This window comes from Chroicocephalus ridibundus, chromosome 2 (assembly GCF_963924245.1).
Source record: "Chroicocephalus ridibundus chromosome 2, bChrRid1.1, whole genome shotgun sequence".
Taxonomy (NCBI): domain Eukaryota; kingdom Metazoa; phylum Chordata; class Aves; order Charadriiformes; family Laridae; genus Chroicocephalus; species Chroicocephalus ridibundus.
The window spans coordinates 148,487,006-148,502,581 of record NC_086285.1 but is presented as its reverse complement, the minus strand read 5'-3'; the positions used below and the strand labels follow the sequence as shown (position 1 = coordinate 148,502,581).

Sequence of the window (15,576 nt, the reverse complement as noted above, 5' to 3'; positions counted from 1 at the left end):
GCTGAGATCCAGGTGTCAAAGACTCACTAAGGATGGACTCTCTTTGCATAGGTGATTTGATAAATAATTAATAAACCTACAGAAACCTAAAAGCAGAACTAGGGAAGAGTCTATATTCAAGAGACTTTTTCAGCAAGAGGCAGTCTACCTGTCCTATTATCAGCTTGAACACACGCACAGATATAATCTGAAGAGAATACAAATAATCACTTGGTCAGAAAACAGGTTTAAGTAGTTTATTCCTGTAAACAATACTTACGACTTACAACGTAGATGTGCTTAAAGATCCCAGTGGAGATTAGGCCAGTATCCTGCAAACTGGTTTAAGAGATGAGAGAGATTCCTGGCTGGCCAAAGTGTTTACGTTCTTATTTCAAATGAGCAAATTAAAAAATGGGAGCACCAAAGAAAGTGAAAAAGTGGAAAATAGTGTCTAAGTTATGGGAAAGGATGCTTCCTGAGCCCAGCTATGGGAGAGCTAATTTAAAGGTTTCTAGCTTTAACAAATGTGTAAGAAATCAAATGTCAGCAATTTATATTTGCTACCCTCCTAGCTAGTGTAAAGTTTTACTTTCAGAGAGCGTGATGGTAAAAATTTGGGGTTTAGCACATGTCAGAGTTGCTAGGTGCCCCAGTGAAGTAAGTAATACGTGTAAAATGTGTATAAAATTGAGTACCTCTGTACGCACAGATGAACAGGTTGTGCTTGTTTTGAACTTGTAAAAATGGGACCGGTCAACCAAACAGGAGATTTATAAAGAGAAAACGCTACCAGGTATTTTCCGTCATGTGAAAGCAATTGGACAAGCCAGTGGGAAGAATATAATGGAGGCTTTAATTTACCTCTGGAATATATCCGGTACCCTCAGCATTTCCAGATCAGAAATGTTTTGTGATAAGGCTTTTCCCTTTTGGCACCGCTTTTCAGCCAGGTACTCCCTTTAACCCTGATATTCTCCTTTATTTTCTCGTGGTCTAAATACACCCCTAGAGCTCAGCAACTGTAACTCACACTACCTGTGCCTCACTGACCCGCTTCACCTAAAAGTTTTTGTCTACGCATGTAGATGTTTCAGAATTAGTTTCTTTTCACACCACATATAAACAGTTCTTTAAAACAATCTTGTATGGTGGATAATCTTCAAATCTGTTGAGATTTTAATATAACATAAACTACTGGATAATTTTTCCACATTGAATTAGTGGAGCAAACTGCTGTTCTATTTAAATGAATGTTACCGTTTATCGTATAAGACCACTGAACACATAAAGAATCATACCAGAGGTGTTATGAAGCAGACCGTTCTACTGATTTTGACATACGGAGGTACTGTCAGGGAAGTATGTCTTCTTTAGCTCCAATAAAGAGAACAGCCTTCCTGGTTTCAGACCTTCATATTTTAAGTGTCAGTTTTCTAAGTTATCTTGGACTTAGTTGTGCTAGTGACCTGCCAGCAAAGATTCCCTCAAAGTGGAGGCATTCTTCGTTCTCATCTTCCCTTTGAACACTTCGCTTCCATGGAAGAGGGGGCAATGATAACCTCTTCCTAAGAGCTTCTTTACAGTAGTTTGTGAGCTCTGTATCCTCCTTGAAAAGCAAAATAAAACGAATGTAAAGAAATTACTGCCAAACTTCTCCAATGATCTGGAATTTTATTCCATCCATATACATGCATAGTAACAACATTTGTTGAGAAATTATTTCTATCAGAAGTAGAACATTATCTTTGTGATCACCAGTTGCAGTATTGCTACTCTTATATTTAAATATATCTTATATATGAATTAGATTCATAATTGCAGCATCGAGTTTAGGGTTTTGTTTTAGACTGTGCCTTTCAAAAGATAAAACTGATTGATATGACCTCATTACTTACAATACTGCTTCCAGTAATTTTGTTCATTCTTTATAAAGTATTGCATTTAACAGCAAAGGTTTAAAAATTGAGACAGAGATGCATCAGCGAAAGAAAATACAAGTACTATACAAGAAAAAAATTGCCATCTTCATTTAACGTACGTTTCAGATTAAGAAAGTGGACAGAAACATACTGCTACATACAAATGCAAAGCCTAATGACTAAGGTACTGTATCTGCTAAAATATAAAGTGCAAACTGAGCCCAATTGTTCAAAAAATTGAAATTTTAAGGCGAACTTTACAGCATAGTTGAAACTTCTTTGCAGGTTATATTTTAGCATATACATATATCTGCAACAGCATATAAGAAAAAAAATCAGGATACACAAGTGCTTTTGAAGCTATTTCTAAAATGCTTTTCTGTATTGTTTGTGACTATTTTCTTTAAAATCTACTATACAGTGCAAACCATATGTGCTACACAATAACTATACAATAACATTACAAATGACTTTAATATAAAGTTTTTAAATAAAAAATAACATAACTACAGCTATGAATACTGCTGGTAAAATAAATTAATATTTTTGAAAATGGCACCAATAATACACTTTACTAATGGACTGTAATGAAATTACACCTTTAAGTCTTCAACTCAGCAATAGTGAAATCTCCTGATTGTCCAGATGTAATTCAAACAGCTTTCTTCAGACTGTATGGAACAATATGCTAAACACAGGTACCAAAGGTGACCGATTGTTTCATTTGACATGTTCTGCTGCATGTGACGAGCAATAAAACTTCTTATGAGTTATAAAGTTTGAAAGATTGTTGAACTGGATGTCACACAGTCGGCAATACTTTCCACTGGTTGGGGCCTGGGTAGAACCATTCACGCCTTTAGCTATACTAGACAACTGTTCCTCTGCTGTAGGAATTGCTGGAGAGACATTTTCATTTGCAGTTAGGGGATTCTCAGAGATCCAAGAAGGAGACTTGTGCCCATCTTCATGCGGAGGATTCTGGGAAATGTTCTCTTGCTGTGGGTTTGCGGCAGGTCTTTCCTCCTGTTTTAGTCCCCCATTAACTATTACCATGCCTCGGTTTTTCGGCAATAGCGGAAGAGACTCTTTCTTCGGCACAGCACATCCATTCGAAGGCGCCTGGCCTTTAGGAGATTCACTTTCTGTATTTGTGCTTTGATCTAAATCAGTATTATGAATGACGAGAGAACCAGAAATGTAATCACTTGGCTTTATTCCATAATATGGAGAAAGCTGATCTGCTCCTTTAGCTTTCTTTATTGCTCCAGGGTAAAGGCATTGTGGAAGAAACAAATGTTTGTTTTCTTCTTTTGTAGCAATAAGCTGGGCCGCTTCACTAAAGACTTTTAGTCCTTGAAGTGTTGCTAAGTGTGTGGAAAATAAGTTTCCATTAGGAGAGGACTGTTTCGAGTTTCCATTTTTCTCACATTTGATTATGCTTCTTTCGTAACTGACATCTGGACTGTTTCTTTCACTTTCTGGGTTTTGAAACACCTTACTGTCGAGCTGTCCCAGGTCATTACGCTGATGGGCAGTGACAGGGCAAAAATTCTGCTTGTGAGCCAGGTAGTTCTCGACCTTGTTAAAACTGATCTTGCATACTGTGCACTCATGGTAGTCCAGCAGCCTTTTGGGAGAAGTGGACGTCCTCTCTGACGGGGGTAAGCATTTTTTACTGAGATCGATTGGCACATCCATCTCCAAGCAAGACACAGCAGAGTGGGGAGTATCACACTTTGAAACTGGAACGCACTTGTTAATAGACAGCGATGTTTCCAGATGCTTTGAGACTATTCCTGGAAAGATGTCACATCGTGGATGGTAACATTCTCCAACGCCCTCTGTTGACTCTTGAGTAGATGTGCAAGGATTGCCAAGATTAGCCACTTCTAGAAATCGCTGTTGAACCAGTGGTGGCCTTTGCTCTTGCTCTGGCAGGCACATCTCATACATCTTCCTTCGCTTCCGGGTACGCATCGTTCTCTGCATGGCAGGCACTTTGTTGGAAGCAGACCTCTTCAGCGGGGGATCGTGGCGGGTGGCACAGTAATACTGCTTGTGGACCATGTACGTTTCATGTCTGCTGAAAGTAATATTACAAGCTTCACACGTGGTCTTGTTAGGATCACTCTCCCCTTCTACTAAAGGAGCATTGGGAGTCTTCACATCAGAAGGTTTTCCGTTTATCTTCTCATCCCCATTGCTTGCAGTTGACAACTTCTTAGATTGTGCTGTAAAGTCTTTTTCATGACTTTTATTGTTTGGCCCGATCAAATCTAAAACATTGGAAGAGTTTATGCAAGATGTCTGCAGAAGCTGATTCTCTGGATCTGATGTGTGAGGAGCTGCATTCAGGATGTTTATAGAGCTTTGACCGTTACTGGGACTTACAGCTTCTGGCATTTTTTCTGGAACACTGGAAAAATCTGGTGACTTTGCCATCTGCTGCCATCGGCTACTGCAGTAATGCTTTTTGTGTACCAAGTAGTTGTCCAAATTATTGAATGTTATGTTACACTCAAAACATGTCGCCCCTTTGGGCATCAGAGGACTGTAAATTACAGGAGGATAATTGCTACTTCCATGCCTCAGTCTTCGATGGACCAGTTCAGACATTTTGGCTAATATCTCTGAAGCCTGAGGAACCACAGTGATGTCTTGAGGAAAAGCAAACTGGGAAAGAAAAGGTCCCATTGGGAAAGAAGGACCAATATTAGGCTGAACTGGCGATGAAGCAAGTCTTGGACTGGATGGTTCAGATTTTATTTTAGTGTATGAAAAACTCTGCTTATTTGTTGCAGGCTGGGTTTCTGGCCTCTGGTTTGGGAGGAAAAGTGGAGCCTTTTTGTCACATTTATCAAGCTCTGTATCAGAACTTGCATCTTTAGTCTGCATGGTCTTTTGGCTTTGGGGAACATCATTTCTGCTCAACAGGTCCGTTGCAGGCTGTAAACCTTCTTCGTTTCCACTTGGAGAGTGTTCAATGTCACTTTCTCTCTGAATCTTGTTGCCAGAGACATGTAACTCTTGGTGCTGCAGTAGCTCCCTCTGAGTTTGGAAGCCAAAATGGCAGTGATTGCATCTAAAGGCAGCTTGAGTAAGATGCGAGAACAGGTGCTGATGAAAGTTAATCACCGAGTCTGCAGTGTAAGTACAAACTGTGCATTTCAAACTAGCACCGGGTGGGAGAAATTCTTCCATTTTCACTCCTATAGAAAAGACAAGTGAAATACAAAATAAGATGACTATTTTGCCCTTCGTGAAGTATACCAGAACATCAGTTGCACAGAAGGTACAAGCACAGTGAGAACAACTAATTTTCTTCTGATGGGATGGTATTAATCACCCTGAAAATGCTTGAATTGGTTCAGAATTTCTTTCCTCAAACGGCTAGAGGATATTCCCAGACTTCTGCTCTGCTTTGGGGAGCCTTAGCATCTGCCTGCATTCAGCAGAGACAAAGGGAAAGAAAGAACAAGGGAAAGGATAAAAATAGACTGGACTTAATCTAAATGGTCTTATAAATTACAGTTTTAACTAAAAGAAACATAATGTTCCCCAAGAAACATAATGTTCCCCATACACAATCACTGGTAATTCTGAATGCCCAAAAAGCACATCAAGGTCAAGAGGTTCAAGGTCATGATGTGGTTTGAGGTACAGCCCTCAAACTCAGTGTCTGAAAGCCACAGACAGAGCAGAAGTAGCACTTTGAGCATTATTGATGCTCAGCTCTTTGCCTGCATGAGTTTGCTGTTGTGTAGCAACAGGATACAGAACTATCCTCATCAGAAAGGACTGATGAGTTGTGTTCATTGTGAAGGGAGGAGGAGTAAGACACGGCTTCACCCATACTTTATCTTCCACGTCTAATGGTTGTAGGCATCTACTGCTATAATACACCACCTTTTCCTCATGAAATCACTACGCCTTTCCCATTAAGAATAGTACATTCAAAGCCATATTACAGTCACTGCTGAAACAAAAAAAAAAAACATGTTCCGTGGTATTTTGAAAGTGAGAAGGCTTTAAAAAGAGATAAGCCCAAATTTTCTACTACAACAACATAGATTCTAACTACCTGTTAAGCAATAAAAATGCTGAAAAAATATTGGTAGGGATGATATTTGGAATCTAAAATGGATATTTCTTCTGTCTACACACACACATACACAAACACATATACCATGCCTTGGTCAGGCAAACTAGATTCGTGGTAGTTGGACAATATAAACCTGTAAGAACATTGTGGCTCAGTCTGTGGGAAGCCATTCTGTTGTATCTGGAGGTCCTCACTTCTCCCCTAGCATCAGTGACTCCCACAGTTGTCAGCGACATTTAAATTGGAACTCTTCTCAGCCTCAGAGGCCAGAAGGGAGCTGAGGAGATACACGGCACTTCAATCAGCGCTTGCTCCCTGTCAGGCACTTTTTCAGCAGGAGGGCATACCAAGCTTTAGCTCCTCCACTGCCATGAGATGGTGTTGCATATGCTTCCACAGCATGTGACAGTCACAGTGGAGTGTCTCTAAAGACTTTGCATTTCAGCTGGGGCTCCATGCTCCAGTGGTGTGGGTCTGCTACAGCCCCCAGCGGGAATGGTAACAAGTTAAAGAAAACACGGCACTAGCTTACAGGGCATTTGCAAAAGGAATGTTTCATTCCTACTGCAGAAGCTGTTATAACTTGTGATAATCTGTATAGAAAAATAAAGATGGACTGGATCTGAAGGAGAGAAAGAATGACTGAACTGACTGGTTTATGACCAAAAAGAAGGGGAAGGCCTGATGTTAGCCTCTGACCTAAGAAATACCTAAAGATTTTTAATGGAAATGCAGCAGGATCTCAGACCTGTGTCTTTCAAGGAACATAGATGCTTATCTCTAGATTGCAAGAAGACATGGACACTCACAGCTCATGGCTGAAAACCCCCTTGACACCTACGCCAATGGTACGTCGCTTAAATGCAAAGAGCTGAAGCAACCCTTTTACACAATGGCTAAGATTCCAGAATTTTCCTCTGCTTGGGGAGAAATGAATTTGTTATGTTTCAAGGGTACCTGGTTTTAATTACTAGGCTGTAAGACACGCTTTTGTTCAACTGCTCCTGTTGAAGTTGTTCCTACTGTTCCGCTGGTTCACTGAACAGTGAAATATTTGCTAGGCAACAGACAGAAAATGGCAACAGCCTGATATTCAAAGTTAAGATCTGGAAACACAAAATGATCTGACCTCTACATGAATGGCTAAGTGTCTGTGTTGTCTATATAAGGAAGTTGCTCACTCGGCACTCTTCTAGTCCTGTTCTGGGGGCTACCAAACTCCTCCAAGGCAACACAATGCCTTCTAGACTTGTAACTGCTGCTCAAGTATCAGAGGAACATTTTTCACTACACCAAGTCCACAGAGTAGACTCCCACTGCCCCAGGAGGTTTTACACTGCAGCCGAATAAGGCTTCCTTCTGTGAACAAAGCACACATTAGTGTCCTTTAGACTTCATCCATTTAACAGAAGGATCAGGAACTCCTGTAGGGCCCTTGTCTCTTTCCAGACACAGTTCTGTACACTGGACAGCCAACACGCCCATACCTGACACGGCAGTCTGTCTTATTTGTAGATTTTTTCTGCTAATGAAACTCGTAACTTATGTTTCCAGACCTAATTCAAAACAAATTCAAACAGCACACTCAAAGGACCTTCAGGGAGGGAGACAAGATTCCTGATGAGTTCCAGATCTGTAATCTCAGGAACTTTGTAATCCTACTTTCCATGTATCTAATATTATAATTTTAACAACATGGACAAAGGAAAAAACCATCCTCATTTTATATTTATAAGGAGAGAAAAGAATATTGTTATGAAACAAAAAGTTTTTATGAAACAAGCGTCCTGGGAAAAGCACACAGAAGCCTACTCTAGGACCCCAAGATCTTATTTCAGAAGGACTTGCTCTCTGGTGGTGTGTATTTCTCCGCTGAGCATCAAAACAGGGTAGGTAGAGATCGTAGTTGAGCAGACTCACGTTTGGTGGATGGAATCCTGAAATAACTCATTGAATCTCTCAGAGACCAAGCAGCAGCAGTCTAACTGTGTCTGTATTGCTGAGCTTACCTTCACCAGTAAAGAAATGCTGCCTGCACGTGTGTATATACACATTAAGAGAGAGACAGCATTCAAATGAGGATTAGTAGATAAGAGAAATGACACTGGTTACCTGAGAGAGGTGCTTGGTGTAGAACACAGGTCAGAAACTGTTGATATTTTGGTAGCATCTGCACCCAATGCTTGCACATATTTGGAGAGACATTGATGTACTGGATGTCTATAGTGAGAATTCTTCAAAAAGCTAAATCTAGAAGACGATACAGGAAAATACATGGTACTTACCACTGTGAGAATTTAGGTGCATTTCCAGTGCTCTTGCATTAGAAAAACTTTTGGTGCACTGCGGAAAGGGGCAGACGCTGGATATCTGCTGAGCACTATCTTCATTCTCCTCTGACAGCTGAGGCCCCTCTCTTTGCCTCCCACTGCAGTAGTACATGAGATGGGCCTGCAGGTTCCGCTCGCTTCGATACCAAATGCCACAGGATTTGCAAGGGAATATGTCCTCTACAAGCAAATATAACCAAGTGCATGTTAGCCATGGTGCACTCAGTGCCAACCAATTAACACAGCTCGATTAATTCCCCTCACTTCCCCATTAAATGCATGCTTATTTAATAAAATATTGAAAACAGAGCCATGGGTTTATTAAAATGTCACTTGCAGGTGAGAGACTGAACGTGGGAAACAGCTGTTTCTTTCAAAAGGAGATTTTAAAAATAGTTAATATAAAACACCAACTAGAAGTTTTAGGTACGTCAGTATTTTAAAAATGAAAGTAAATTAATTGTTATGAATATGCAGTAGTAAATCAAGAACTAAGCTGTATTTCCAATACATCACTACTCAATAGGTGATATCTTTCAATTGTACTTTTTTTTCCTGTGTGCACAAGTCTTTCCAGCATTGGGTTTTGGAATTTTTGAGTGCTAATTGCAGATCATTCTGAGGAATGCATATTTTCAGAATGCTTATGCAGTTATTACTGTAAAATCCTGTTGCTCTGATAACCAGGACGCCAGACTGGATTACATTTCCGTAAGACCCTACAGTATCGAATGTAATATACTAAGCAGCAGGTTTATTTCCTGGGTTCCTGTTGTTATTACTGTCAGAAATTAAAATTTCTAATGTACTTTTGTCATCTTGTTTTTTGGTAAATTGTTGCTGTTCCACTTTGCACTATGCAAAAGGGATATTTGCTACGAATTTTTCATTGTCTTCTATCCCAAAGTGTCAGCATCCTCTCTGAGGGGAAGACAATGCGGAGATTGCACAGAGTGCTTCCCAGCAGCAGAGGGAGTAGATATTTTGATCATGTACTGAAGGCTACACACTTTACTCATGTGAAGGGTAATAATGAATTTACACAAAGCAAACAGGTATTTGGTTGTCAATATCCTGTCAGAAGGATACCTACACAGTACATGTTGTGTATCTGTCTCAGAAGGACAAAAGACCTGTTTGATCTTTCTGAAAGCTGAACTTGTCATCCTATCAGTAAGAACAAGGAAAAAAATCCAGTCCTTTAGGGTACATCTACACTAATAAATTAAAAATGACAGGGTCCAGACTAGAGCACTGGAACTTCTTGTTTATATCACTGAATCACGAGAACGCTCCCTCCCACACTTTTGGCTTAAGTCAATTAACACCTTCCCCATTCCTGCATACAGTTCAGGAGTTACCATGGGCCTAGGATCATTCCTTGCAACTGGTCTGGATGCTTCTCGCCTGTTTTTGAGGCTAAGAGAGGATAAAATTTTGAGTGCAGCTAGACTGTGCCAGTGGACCTCAGGATCAGAGAATGAGCAACTGCAGTCAACATCAAAAGACATCTTGGTCAACATCAAAACTTCCACTGACTTCAGAATGCAAAAAACTGCTAGGGATTGTAATTAACTTAGTCTTGAAGAATGGCTGGCCGCTCTGAAAATATGTCGTGTAGATCTGATGATGCAATTCATTATCATTCATAACAATTTATGTTTAATTTCAAATACTGAGGTATATCGGACAACTGCTCTGTTGCAATTCTTTTGGGTGAACAAAGTTGAACACTCCAACCCACTGAAATGGGTAAGTCTTTTATTTGTTAAATATTTACAAATGCAGCCAAAATGTACATTGCTTAGTTTGCTTCTCTGACTGCATTGCTAATGATTGTCTATTTTTCTGCTCATGAATTTGCATAAAATATTTTCACCACTACCAGTTTCTATTTTTCCCTTTGCCACTGAATAATTAGGCATGAATTTAAGACACAGAAATGTAATAGAACAGTTAGTATTGCAGTATATACCTCTATTAAAACATTACTGAGACAGTTTACATCATTTGAAATGTTCATCTCGTGAAAGCTGACATTTCAGTGTTTGTTTCTGGCTTCAAATGGTTTAAAAAAGTTGAACTGTTGAGGTTTCCACAGAAGAGAAAGTCCACAAGTAGTAATAGGGAATTTTGATATGGGCAACATGTCCTATTTGAATTCATTTGACTGCATTCCATCACAGAATTGAACTTTCTGTTTATCTTTATGATTTACTTCCAGACATCTCTTTATTTCTTACGGGCGAGATGGCCTGGACAGTCTGTAGCTCCAGTTATGCATGGTGAATATGTGACTCCCATGACATGCCATGCAGACGAAATGCATTTGAGGAGTTTTGCATGGCGAGAGAATGGAATTCCAGGGAGAACAATGTATAGGGATGGGATCTGAAACTATTATTCCCCTAAAGGGATGCAAAATAGACAAAAGCCACTTGTAGTTAATGTCTTAATTCTTTAAAAACAAAACGTTCCAATTTGTTTCAACGGATAGTTTCCAAATATTTCAGCGGATCAATTCAGGAAATGAAACATTCAAGTTAAAGCTGAATGAGCCAAAGGTGATATTCTAGTTTTGATTTTTCTAATAAAAAATGTTAGGAAACATATAAAAAAAAAAACCTACAACACTAAATTTTTCCAGAAACGGAATCTTTTTTCAAAGATCTAGAAAAAGAGATGTCTCACTACAAATCTAGAGGTGCATTCAACATACTACTAGGCTCACATATGGCTTGGGACTTTACCGAAGAAACTGAATTTCACCAATTCAACCATGAAATGTGGCAACACCCCCATCTGGTCGGACACAGAGTCAGAACCACGGGGGGTGAAAGTTCTGGACAGTGGGACTTGTTACTTTAGCAGACTCCTGGAGTTAAGAGTGCAGAGGTTACTTCGAGTTGCTGCTAAGCCCGTATAGCAAGGGCTGATGCACCGTAAACTTAAAGACTCCTCTTAGCAGCAGAAGTAGCAATGATCAGTGCGGCTTTCCAGGGCTCTGCAAAAGGCAGTGTTGGCAGCAAAGGTGTTTCCAGAAACTTGATGCTGTAGAAATTTGACTTTGCCAAAGCCCAGAGTTGGCCTCAAGTAGATCCGCACAAAAATATATCCTCAATTGAAACAAGCTGTGAATAAGTGGTTGCCTTTTAGGCTACATAACTCTCTCCCTGGTGGCTCCCTTGCAGCTGTTGGCTATAAACATTGGTCTGCTCTAACTGTGGTGGTCCATTTTAGGGGCTTCTGACACCTTCTTTTGGAAAGGTCCTGCATGGTGCTAATTGCTGGTTCTGTGAACAGGTATGTCAGCTCACAGCAGCCCCGCTGCTAGGGTAAAAATGAATGTGCTTAGCTACAGGGCTCGCGGTTGCTGCCAACTCACTCTCTGGAAGGGAGGACTTGGATGACTTGGACATTTTAAGCTTTATCTTTTAAAATAGACTAACAATAAATGTGTAGCTATCACAATTGTTTACCCAGAAAATAAGCGATTACAAACAGAATGAAAGGTGTTACATTTTAACTAGTCCTGTCCGAAGAGCTTGAAGATGGTGTGACTGTTCAAGACACTGTGTTACTTGGTGTAAGCCTGAGTAGCAGATCATGTGCCTGCATGTGCATTCACATCTTAAATACTGTATTCAGTAGTTCACTGGATCTACTTACAATACCTACAAACCACGAGAAGCATGGGGGAGTGCTCCAACATTGGGTCTAAATGGACAGGCTTACAAAGCGCTGAGAGCTAAGGATGTGCAACAGGTCTAAGTGATGACTGGGGAGGACCATGGTAACAGGTAAGATATTTGAAAAGTACTTAGGAGGATGAGGAACTGTATAAAGGTAAAAAGCAGTAATAAGAAAAAGTTAAAGAAATTAAATATAATTCAAGCTGACTAGTCCCAGTTCAGGAACTGATTTATTGTGTACTCATGTCCCTCCTCTTTTAAGGACAGCACTTAACTAAATGTTGTATTTTGTCCATGATAGGGTCTGTCAACGTCCAGAGGATGCAAAAACTTTCTTTGGTGGCCACATTGAGTGGAGATACTACAATAAAACAAGGTTGCTATTAGGCATGATCTCCACTGCATTTTGAAACTGCCACTGAAGAGATGTACTCTTCCTTTCCATTGACCATCATGAATTATTACTAGAAGCTGCAGCTGTAAGCAACAAGCTTACTTGAGCATCAGAGGCCGGACTTTGTGAGCTTAGAGGCCTATCTGATCTACTTTAACAGTTTCTGATCCTATTGCCTGTGGGAGCAGATCACAGAACCTCCACACGAGGGCAGGTCAGGTACTGCGGGTGAGGCTCGTGAAGAACCCGGCTGCCAGACTGCTCTTCTTCCTCTGATGTCTGCGAGTTCATCTGAGATGATGGGGGAACAAAAGCAGACTTCGAGCTGTGGGGTTTAATTCGTGCGGTTTCTGTGGTCTTGAATTCACTATCGCTGTATTAGGTCTTCATACGTGCCTTAAAGTACTGCTGTTTCAAAAAAAAAAACGCCAGAGAATAGTATTCATCACTTACTGTTCACAATAGCCGTAGGCAAAATAGATGCCATTGCAGCTTGTTGAGGGAGCAATTGTATTGAGTCCAGCAGGCGTGCGGGATACATCCCTTCTGTGAGAGTCATCTGACTAGCAGCTTGCAGCCTTGAGTCAAAATCTACAACAAAGGCAATCAGCTCTTCACCCTCTGAGATGGCCTTGGTCGTGGTACACCAAAGCTGCCCTCCTACAGGAAACATAAAAGCAGAAAGATTTAATTGACGATATCAGATTCCAGAACTTAAAACATCGGTGCCATATCTTCACACTCTTTTTTATATTTTGATGGTTTGTTCAAGGTAAAGAGGCAAATAATTTTCACTTTACCATCTTCCTCCTATCAACATAGGAATTTTCAGTGTATAACAGTTTGGGGATACTTTTCCTAATTATATGCAGCATGAATATTCATCTGAATTTTTCATTTTGTCTCCTGAAAGGCCAGCACTACAAAAATCAAGATGTAGGTGAAAATATTTTATAAGGCACTTTTCTATTCATTACTTTTCACCCAACTTCCCATATTTTTTCGTAACTCCAAGTTTGTTTTATTTTGAATATCAAATCACAGCACAATAAAGCCAAACAGCTGCAAGAAAGAAATCAGATTTCCTCTTAAGGGCGTTCTTCCCCTCCCTTATGTTTGCCACCCTCTTTCTCTGAAAAATCCTCCCTTATGTAATATTCTTCGTAACATGACTGCTTTATCTCTGCTTACACTGACTGAACTTCCTGAAAAGAAGATATGCCAAAGATCTGTTTCATAAAGGCTTATTCAAATAAAGGTTTGTTTAAAAGGGGGGGGAGGTGGAAGAACTTTCATCAAACAGTAAGATACACTATAGCTCTGTGCTGCAAATGTCACGTGTAGTGCATTAAAAAGAAAATTAACTATGCGAGTACATCTACTAATGTATTTGAATGCGATAGTGAATGCTCATTTATTTAACATGTTTAGACAGGCAAAGCACTTATATTGTGTTATCTACACTCTCAGGCCTAGATACATATCCAATGCAGTTATGCCTGAAATAATGTTGCATACTTTATATGTTATAAAGCTTTTTTTTCCTCAGGTTTTGTATATATAGAAAAAGCTATATGTTGTATTCATTAGGCAAGCAAAAACTGTACTCGTTTTGATAAGTAATATTGCTGTGTTTATCTTTCGGCATAACTGCCTTTTCAACTGCACTTCATTTTTTTCCCCTCAAAGAGATTATAGTTTTAAAACAACTTGTTGCAAAAATCTGGTAGAAGAGATAACAACAGTGTATGATATGCCACAGCTAAATGGAAGAATTAGGACATTGTTTTAGAGAAATCTTGGACAATTAATTAAACCAGTCTATTAGCTTTCAAAGATGAGCAAACAAAACAGCATCAGTGACAATGTGTTTCAGTGGAAAAATAAAGCTAAGCTTCCAGACCTCAAAGTGGTGTAAAAGTTTCAAAGCAGAAAAGTGTCTTTGTATTTACCCTTCAGTAACACAGCAGTTGAAGGTGGCTCAAAAGTTTACAAACAATTTACCATAATAGGACCAAAGCATACTAAGGTTTACTACCCTCCGAAAGTACAGTGTTAAATGGTGCAAATCTGAGTAATTTCCTCTAGAGAATAAGCAGATGAAATAGGAAGATAGTACCATAAACATCTACAAATGCAGAATTCTAATGCCCAAGCAGGAATTCAAATATCTGAGAAGTACAGTCTGACTTATTGCCCAATATACGTCAGGAATAAACATACGGAAGTCTTCAGAGTTGAAGTGGTATAAAACCTGTTCATGAGTGAACCAGGCTAAATTCCTAAAGCATACTTAATAACCTCGTAGATAAAAGTACATGATCCACACGCTGCAGTTTGAGAACGTGAAACTGGGTACTCTCGCTGCAAACACCACACAGTTCATTTTCTGGAAGGAACAGGATTTTCGTTATTAACATGCACTTCTATTCTGTTCATATAAAAAGGTGCAATAATCAGCCAACATATTTTAGTACATTTTAGTACAGAATAAGAGCTCTTCCTAGACTGTATTATTCGCTGGATTTCTTAATAATATAAAAATGAGTCACTGCAGAAGAACCGACTGAGACTTTCTCTATCCCAGCAAACATCTCGACATGCTGTACCCTTGGGAGGGGAAAAAAAAAGAAAGTGCAGTTGATTACTGGGTCTCCAGCTGCAATCGGTCTGGATCAGCTAAAAGGCTGACTCAGTCTCCTGGTGTCAGAGCTCCTCAGGGTGTTGACTCATGTCCAGCAGCAGATTAAACTCGGACAGCTGAAGCGAGCAGTGACCTCTGCTGCCTGCGCCACCCAGCTCCTGGAGGCTGTCACACCTATGGCAGGCACAGCCGAGTGGGATGTGCGACAGCTTTGGAAGCACAACAATCTCTAGCTTGGCTTATTAAAGGAAACCAGAACTACAGGCGTTTAATCCATTCCTGCGTTTGAATGCAAACCATCAGCCCAGCTGGGTTCAGATCCAAGAATTACATTGTTATTTTGTTTTCTTTCATCCCACACTATAGAAAATGAGGCATTTAAGTGATCATGACATATATGTTTGTGTTTTCATCAGTACATGATATCATGTTAAGTTAAATCCCCAGATGAACTCCCAAATGCTGCACGCTTCCAGCTACTGGAAACGCAGTATACCACCTCTGCAGCAA

The 15,576-nt window shown here is 39.9% G+C and overlaps 1 protein-coding gene across 2 annotated transcripts in view; it reads right to left on the bottom strand.

Moving 5' to 3' along the window:
- Window positions 1-206: 206 nt before the first annotated feature.
- ZFPM2 (zinc finger protein, FOG family member 2) overlaps window positions 207-15,576 on the bottom strand; it is a 317,200-nt gene continuing 301,830 nt past the window's right edge. The window contains exons 5-7 of one of the 2 annotated variants that reach the window (XM_063327382.1): window positions 12,876-13,082; window positions 8,292-8,516; window positions 207-5,113 (exon numbers count right to left, since the gene is read on the bottom strand). In XM_063327382.1, coding sequence (XP_063183452.1) covers window positions 2,622-5,113; window positions 8,292-8,516; window positions 12,876-13,082 — 2,924 coding nt within the window. In that variant the 3' untranslated portion in view covers window positions 207-2,621. The remainder of the gene's footprint in view (window positions 5,114-8,291; window positions 8,517-12,875; window positions 13,083-15,576) is intronic. The other variant, XM_063327381.1, reaches the window with a different exon arrangement.